The sequence below is a fragment of the Manihot esculenta genome, chromosome 1, assembly GCF_001659605.2.
Source record: "Manihot esculenta cultivar AM560-2 chromosome 1, M.esculenta_v8, whole genome shotgun sequence".
In the NCBI taxonomy this organism is placed as follows: Eukaryota; Viridiplantae; Streptophyta; class Magnoliopsida; order Malpighiales; family Euphorbiaceae; genus Manihot; species Manihot esculenta.
Window position 1 is genome coordinate 16,590,956 of NC_035161.2, and position 8,679 is coordinate 16,599,634.

Here is an 8,679-nt window from a genome sequence, read left to right on the forward strand (position 1 = left end):
GTTAATTATTATTATGTAACATGAAAATAAATAATATTGATAATAAAAACCTCTTTTATTAATAATCAAAACGATATACAAAAAGGTCCAAGATAATGGCCTAGGGCAAATACACTAACAGCAAGGAAGGCAACAAAATAATCAAGATAATGCCAAACAATGGGATTCCAGGAAGAAAGATATGTCAGATAAGGATGAGAATCAGTTTCAGACTTTAAATGAGGTTGTAGAGGAAGATATGGTGGTTAACGAGAAAGGGTTTGATCAAGTGCATGGGGCTACAGAATAATGCATTTCTACTGTTGGGTCGAAAGGGAAAGGGGCCCAGGTTGAAAGAAATTATGGGCCTAAGAATATTCCTACTACTAAGCTTAAAACTCATAGTGGTAATAGAACTAGCCCTCTTATTCTAGGAGCGAAACCAGTGAGTATTAGTGGTAAGGAAGTGATCCCTTATGCTTCAGGGACAACACCTAGGTCTTTTAGTGTGAGACCTGCTGTGTCGAGGCAGGCAGCTGCCGAGAAAAAACATGTAGTGGTCAAGGGTAGTAGAGGGTCAGATGTGGTTCATAAATGGGTGGTTGTTCATAAGGATGGTAGAGTAGGTCTTGCAAATTTAGAGAACCCTGTCGTGTCTGTGGAAAATCATAAAGACCTTCAATTCCCTCATCCTTCTGCCTCGGATAATGTTGGTATAATAGAGCATAATACTATGGAGATGGATACTGCATTATTAGGAGCATCGACCTTAGTTAATAGGGTATTGATCAGGCGAAAAGGAATGGAGATGTCGAGGGTCCTGTGGATGACCCTATGAGTATTTGATTTTTCTTAGTTTTTCTCCTTTTGAAACTAAGACATCTCTTATGTATATGGTGCTTTTTACCCTTTTCCTTTATTATTATTATTTTTAATGATTATTTCTTCTTGGAATTGTCAAGGGGCGGTTTCGCCAAATTTTAGAAAGGTTGTTAATGAATATGGAAGGCTTTATAAAATTGATATGATAGCCTTATTGGAGACTCGTGTTTCTGGATCTCACGCTGATAAAATTTGTAAAGACTTAGGGTTTGAACATTGGCTCAGAGTTGAGGCTTTTGGTTTTAGTGGAGGCATTTGGGTTTGCTGGAACAACAATGGATTTGAGTTGGAAGTGCTAAACACTCACCCTCAATTTATTAATTGCAGAGTCAAGCCTACTTGGGGTTCTCCTTGGATTGCTAGCTTTGTATATGGGAGTCCCAACACTGGCCTTAGACGCTTGTTATGGGAGGACCTTAGACTTTCTTGTTTGAATATGGATGAGCAGTGGGTGGTATTGGGAGATTTTAATGTTGTGGTCTCTATGGAGGAACAATATGGGTATCGTACTTATAATGCTAGTGGTTCTAGAGAGTTTCAGGATTGGCTTTTTGATACTGCTTTGGTGGACATGGGGTATGAAGGGGTGCTTTTTACTTGGAGTAGGAGTGATGGGGGAGATGGGATGGCTAGATTGGATAGGGAAGTATGCACAACGGCTTGGCGATGGAGGTTTGCTGAGGCTAGGATTGTTCATCCTCCTAAATTCCATTCGGATCATTGCCCTATTATTTTATCATTGGGAGAGCAACCTTTGCCAAATGGTAATTTCTTCCGTTGTCAAGCGGCTTGGTTTGCTCATCCTGATTTTGTTGATTCTGATCGTACTATTTAGAATCATTCTAATGAGCTGTGGAGCAATATTGAGGGTCTACAGCAAGGATTAATGAAATGGAATAGAGAGGAATTTGGAAATATTTTTGCTAAGAAACATCAGCTTTTAAGGAGAATTGAAGGGGTATAGCGTGCTCTTGCTTTGAACGGGTACTCTTCTAATTTATTCAAGCTGGACTTTCTTTTACGTCAGAAGATGGAGGAGGTTTTAAAACAGGAAGAGCTCTACTGGTTCCAATGATCAAAGGAAGAATGGATTGTCTCTAGTGAGCAAAATACTAAATTCTACCATCTGGCTGCTAAAGTTAAAATTAATTTTGTCACTTCAAGACTCTAATGGGCAGTGGGTGATTGATGAGGCTTCGTTAGAAAATCTGGTTGTTCAGTTTTATAAAGGCTTGTTCACTAATGATTCGACTTATGTGTTGTCTAATCTTAAAGGCATTGCTTGTCGTTGAATCCCTGAGGAGCTTTGTGTTCTGACCTTGATAAATCGTATCAGAAAAAGGAAGTGGCTCGAGCTTTATTTCAGATGGCACTTTTTAAAACTGCTGGTGAGGATGGTTTCACAGCAGGCTTTTTCCAATGTGCTTGGAGTGTTTTAGGTAATGCTGTGTGTGATCTTATTTTGGGTGTTTTTGCATGGTAATCCCTTGCCTGATGGGCTAAATTCCACTTTAATCACTTTGATTCCGAAGGTTGAGAATCCGACCCATATTGCTCAGTTTAGACCAATTAGTCTTTGTAACGTTTTATATAAAATTATTACAAAGACTATGGTTAATCGATTAAAGTATGTTATGTCATTCTTGATTGGCTCGGAACAAAGCAGTTTTGTGCCAGGAAGGCAAATTATGGATAATATTGTTATATATCAAGAGGTGTTCCACTCGATGAACAAGGCTAAAGGGGTTAAGGGTTATATGGCTTTGAAGATCGACTTGGAAAAAGCCTACGATAGACTTAATTGGGACTTTCTTGAATTAGTTTTATCCAATACTGGGTTTTCAGATGCTTGGATCAATAATATTATGAAGTGTGTCAGCTCGGCTACGTTGAAATTACTATGGGATGATAAAAAATTAGAAGGTTTCAGGCCTTCCCGAGGGGTTCGGCAGGGTGATGTTATGTCCCCTTATCTTTTTGTTTTATGTATTAACCAGTTGAGTAATATGATTGCTGCATCGGTCAATGAGGGGTTATAGAAGCCTATACCTATATGTAGAGGAGGACCAACCGTATCTCATTTGATGTTTGCTGATCATATGGTCCTCTTCACTGAAGCCACGGTTGAGCAGATGGGTTGTATCTTGAAGATTTTGAATGATTTTTCGCTTGTGTCTGGGCAGCGAATAAATTTCAGCAAGTTCTGCATATTTTTCTCTCCAAAGATTACTTCATATTTGGCTGAAAGTTTAGTGAATATGGCAGGGATGGCTAGAACTGATAGTCTTGGCAGCCATCTGGGGATGCCTTCGTTTCATAGGAGAATGGGTCCAACTTCATTTCGGGAGGTTATTGACAAGATGAAACATAGATTGTCTGGCTGGAAGGCCTTTATGCTTTCTAAAGCAGGGAGGGTCATTATGATTAGCTCGGTTCTTAATGCAATTCCGATGTTCTTAATGCAGACCACAGTGCTTCCTGTTTCAATTTGCAAAGAAATGGAAAAAATATGTAGAGACTTTTGATGGCATGGAAATTCTAGTGATAAGAAGTGGCACCTGGTCAATTGGGCGACGGTGACTAAGCCTAAACATATGGGTGGACTAGGTATACGTTGTATGAGACACATGAACCAGGCGCTTATGGGCAAGCTGGCATGGCGAGCTTTGCATAGTTGTAATGAGCTTTGAGCTAAATGTTTGTTTAAGAAATATGCTGTTGGTAGAGCTTCATGGGATATGAAGATGAAAAATGGAGCATCTATGAATTGGAGGGCGGTGTGTTTTGGTTTGGAGCTTCTTCGTAAAGGAATCAGTCACAATGTGGTTTCTGGGAATGAGATACTCTTTTGGACAGATTCATGGCTATCTATAGGACCTTTGATTGAGTTCACTTTGGTGCCTGCTTCCCATTTGAGTCTATTAGACAAGATTCGCAACTACTGGATTGAGGGTGTAGGATGGAATTGGGATGTCTTGAGGGAAGTTCTTCCCCAAAATATTTTGAGCTTCTTGCAACTGTTAACTCTATCTAATAGTGTTGAGGATGCTGATGGCGTGATTTGGAGCAGAAACTCATCGAGAGCAGCTTTTGCTAAAAGCGAGTAGTTTCTTGAAAACTAGCCTTGGATATGAAACTTTGAGTATTCAGAGATGCTCGCGTTATTCCCAATAATATGGCCCCGTAACAGATGGCTTCTTCCAAAGCGCGTCCCGTTCGTTCCGCTCACAACAATCCAATTAGTTCTCCGGGTGAAAAAACATTAGACATTCCATCTTCTGAAATCAATACTTTTGATGTTATTTGACATACAATAATTTCTATATGCCTATTATGGATCTGCACCCCTTGGGATCGATAAACCTTTTGGATCTTATTAACTAAAGAGATACGACTTTGCACTATAGTTAGCTCAGTACAAATCAAGAATCCCCAAGGAATTCCCAGAATTCTAGTTATACACTCGTTCCAACCCTCCACTCTCTTTTCTAGGTTTATTGATATTGAATCAATTGAACGCACTTTTAACACTTGTTCCACTTTTGGAAGACCCTGCGTTATATCGCCAGATCTCGATTTTTCATATATAAATGTAACTAATGTATTTCCTTCGTAAAGGATTTCTCCATAATGGCCATGAACGGTTGCTCCTGGAGTGGCCAAATAAGGCTTAGCGGATCTTATTACTATAGAGTCAATGTGAACAATTATAACTTGACCCGATTTTAGATGTGGTCCGTTTTTGTCCATATATAAATTTTCATAAATAAACTGTCCCAGTCTAATTATTGTGAATAAAGATTCACAATAATTATGATGGAGAAAATACCAATTCAAATTGAATGGATTCAAAACGCTGTTACTGCATGGATCGGGATTAACAATTATCCCGTTTTCATCCATTAAATAATATTTAAGTACTTGTATACCAGGAATATCAATGAACCCGATTGTTGAAATTGCTCAAGATACACTTTTTTAGCTTCTAGAATCTATTTCTTAGTTCAAGATCCCTCTTACTAACTGGAATCAAAGAATTAGTAGATCTGTTCCGCTCAAAATGGGAATGGGTTAGGGTTATGAACTTATAATCTATAATCTGATAATCGAGTCGATTCCATGATTATAAGTTCATTCCATACCGGACCAGACCGGAATAGGCTTCTCATTATGAGAAAGAAAGGGTTATTCGAGCGTATCTAAATAGATACTATATTTACATATGGATCTCTCCGTCGTTACATTCCATTTAGGATTAGGAATAGGCGTAATCAGACCCGTTTTTTACATATATATATCTCCTTATTTGGAACCCTATTCTATTCACCTCTTTGGGCTTCTATTGAATCGAGAAATGGGTTTGATTGTCCATTTTTTTGATATAATATATAATTTGATATAACATATAAGTATAATTTGATATAATATAAATATATAAGGCATCTTCCGGATAATTCAAATCGATGGATGTCCGACTCGGGCCTATATGACATGACCGATCAATAGCATCATTTTTATGTTAAGTATCTGTATGAGAATTATAAAGTTCTCTTTAGAGGATTAGAATACAAGAAGGAGTTGTGGTCTGTTGCATGTGCTACTACTAAGAAGACATAGGAGTGGGATATAGGAAAGCTTAAAAAGATGGATCAAAATGCATATTAATGGCTTTTGATGTATGATCCAAAGACTTGGTCCAGAGGATACTTTTCTGACCACATAAAATATAACGATCCGGAAACCGGACCGCTACCGGTGCTAGAATCCAGATCGACTTAAGGTCGCCGGGACCCGTAGCAAGCCTGCTATACTCTCTATGCACCTGTACAATCCCATACATGATCAAACATTTTCTATAAGAACATAAAACTTTTCTCTGTACCAAGGCTCAATCTGTGCATGCACTATCTCTGTACTATAGAACCCCTTACTAGAGCTTGCTCTAGACGGGTTAAAACTCATACTATGTTAAGCCTGGTTTTCAAACTCCTCAATAACACATTTCAATAAAATATTTACATAAACAAACCATGTATAAAAAAGGGATTTACAACACGACTGGGTCAAGCACCATACTAATACATCTCTTCACAATATGACATGTCCACACTAAACTATTACACATCTCTTTACTCTTCCTGTACCCTGCTGACTCCCCTCCAAACTCTGATCCTGCAAGACTGGGGTTAAAGGAGAGGGATGAGCTATACTAGCCCAGTGAGCAGAACAATAAAAACTTGTTAATAAACATGCTCACATGGAATGCATCACATCACAAGTAAATCACCCATCTCAGACAGACTGATTCAAAAATCCCTCTGTTCTGTGCCTGGCCCGCGAAAGAGCTCCTCAGGACTTTATTTCGCACCCTATGGTGCTCTGTGCCCGGCCCTCAATGGGGCTCCTCAGGACTTTACTCGGAGGGCTAATGAATCCACTCTATGTCCGATCCGTACAAGCAAAGAATAATGCGTCACATTAGTGCATTCTAATGTACTCAACCTATTACATATCATGATGCATGGTACATGCTAAAAGTATTTAATTTCTCAATGTAAAACATTAAGTTTAGTTCCACTCACCTCTGGCTGACTCTAAACTGACTCTGAATACTCTGAAGCAGTGCTCACTGCTGCTCTCTTCGGTTCCTCTGGTCCGTTCCTACACAGATGGACTCAAATGAGGGACCAAACTCACTCAAAGACAACTCTATAAAACTCCCCAAAACCCCCCTTAAACCTCCTAAAACAATCAAGAAAAACATGCAAAAGAAGGCTGGACAGGGCACTTTCGGCGGCAGGTTCGGCGGCCGAAAGTCCCTCCAGAGACGAAACTCAGGCATTTTCGGCGGCACCTTCAGTGGCCGAAACTCCCCTCCAAACTTTCGGAGGCGAGCTTCAGCAGCCGAAACCACCTCCTTAGCATGTTCGGCGGCCGAACACTCCTTCGGCGGCCGAAACTGGATTCTCTAGTAAGGCATAAACTTGTTCTGCTTCATGCAAACCAACCTCCCAAACTCCCTCAACATGCAAACCACAAATCCACAACCTGCATATCTGCAAGGATAGGCACAAAGGGGTCCAAAACTAACTTAAAACCCCAACAAGTCCAAAACTAACTTAAAACCCCAACAAACAACACATCTCAACACATAACATGCTTTGGCCACAAATCAACCAAAAACTCAACTTACCCTAAACATGCCTTTCTACCCATAAAACTCCATAAAACCTTCATAAATCATGGAAAGAAGTTCAGAATCTTCACTTACCTCTTGAAAACGAGAGGATAAACGATCCCAACGTGGAGATTTGGAGCAACTCACCCTCAAAGTCTCCAAACTTCAAAACTTTGGTTTTTAGCTCAAAACCTTCAAACAATCATGAAAACTCATCAAAACTTTGAAAAAATGAAAGAAAACATGAAGATCACTCAAGGAAGATCATGGTCTCACCTCTGTCTATGAAAATGGAAGAAACCTTATCCATTCACCGACCTAGGGCCTTTTATAGGTGGCTGGCCAGACCACCTTCGGCAGCCTAACGTGATTCCAAACTCATGCATGTTCAGCGGCCGAACTTCACCTTTGGCAGCCGAACCTGGCATTTCTTCCTTGGTTCTTTTCTTTCACAAACTCATTTTCTTTATACTTAAAACATTAAAACATACTCAAATAACTTATAAAAACATATCAATTCCCTTCTAGAGGGTTCCGACATCCAGGATTCCACCGGAAAGTAGAATGCCGATGCCAGACTCTAGCTGGGTATTACATTCTTCCTCCCTTAAGAACAGTCGTCCCCGAATGTTCCTCAAACAACTAAACACATAAAAGGGAGGACAAAAACTAACCTCAAAACAGATATGGATATTGCTGAAGCATAGACTCCCGTGTCTCCCAGGTGCACTCTTCTAGATTGTGGTGGTTCCAAAGGACTTTCACTATCGGAATTTCCTTGTTCCTTAGCTTTCTGATCTGCATGTCGAGGATCCGCACTGGCTGCTCTACATAGGTGAGATCTCCACGGATCTCCACTTCAGGCTCACTAAGAACCTTACTCGGATCTGACACGAACTTCCGTAGCATAGAAACATGGAACACCGGGTGAATTCTCTCCATAGAAGTAGGTAAATCCAGCTTATACGACACATTCCCAATCTTCTGCAAGATCTCAAAGGGGCCAATGTATTGTGGCGCTAGCTTACCTTTCTTCTCAAACCGAACCACTCCTTTCATTGGAGACACCTTCAGCAAAACCATATCACCCTCCTGAAACTCTATCTACTTCCTGCGGACATCTGCATAGCTTTTCTGTCTGCTCTGAGCAGTTCTGATTCTCTCTCTGATAATGGGCACCACTCTGCTGGTGATCTCTACTAACTCTGGCCCTGCAAGAGCCTTCTCTCCCACTTCTTCCCAGCAAACAGGTGATCTGCACTTCCTCCCATACAAAGCTTCATAAGGGGCCATCCCTATGCTAGCATGATGGCTGTTATTGTAGGCAAACTCCACCAAAGGTAGATGCTGCCTCCAAGAACCGCCAAAGTCTAACACACACATTCTGAGCATATCCTCTATGGTCTGGATGGTCCTCTCTAATTGTCTGTCAGTCTGTGGATGGAAAACAGTGCTGAAATCCAACCTTGTGCCCATAGCACTCTGCAGACTCCGCCAAAACCTGGAGGTGAACTGAGGTCCTCTATTTGATATTATAGACACTGGAACCCCATGCAATCTTACTATCTCTTCCACATAAACCTGTGCTAACTTATCCACAGAGTAATTACTCCTAACAGGGATGAAGTGAGCAGATTTAG

The 8,679-nt window shown here is 40.4% G+C and overlaps 1 protein-coding gene across 1 annotated transcript; it reads left to right on the forward strand.

The window, feature by feature from the left end:
- Positions 1-2,471: 2,471 nt before the first annotated feature.
- LOC110607253 lies at positions 2,472-3,968 on the forward strand. The gene is made up of 3 exons (XM_021746369.1): positions 2,472-2,731; positions 2,921-3,341; positions 3,570-3,968. The coding sequence occupies exons 1-3, from the start codon at positions 2,472-2,474 to the stop codon at positions 3,966-3,968; spliced, it is 1,080 nt and encodes a 359-aa protein (XP_021602061.1).
- The last annotated feature ends 4,711 nt before the right edge of the window (positions 3,969-8,679 follow it).

Coding starts and splice junctions, on each gene's coding strand:
- LOC110607253 (XM_021746369.1), top strand. CDS start 2,472: ATGGTTAATCGATTAAAGTATGTTATGTCATTCTTGATTGGCTCGGAA. Junction 2,732..2,920: donor TGGATCAATAATATTATGAA/GTGTGTCAGCTC, acceptor ACCTATATGTAG/AGGAGGACCAACCGTATCTC. Junction 3,342..3,569: donor TGCAGACCACAGTGCTTCCT/GTTTCAATTTGC, acceptor TGTTTGTTTAAG/AAATATGCTGTTGGTAGAGC.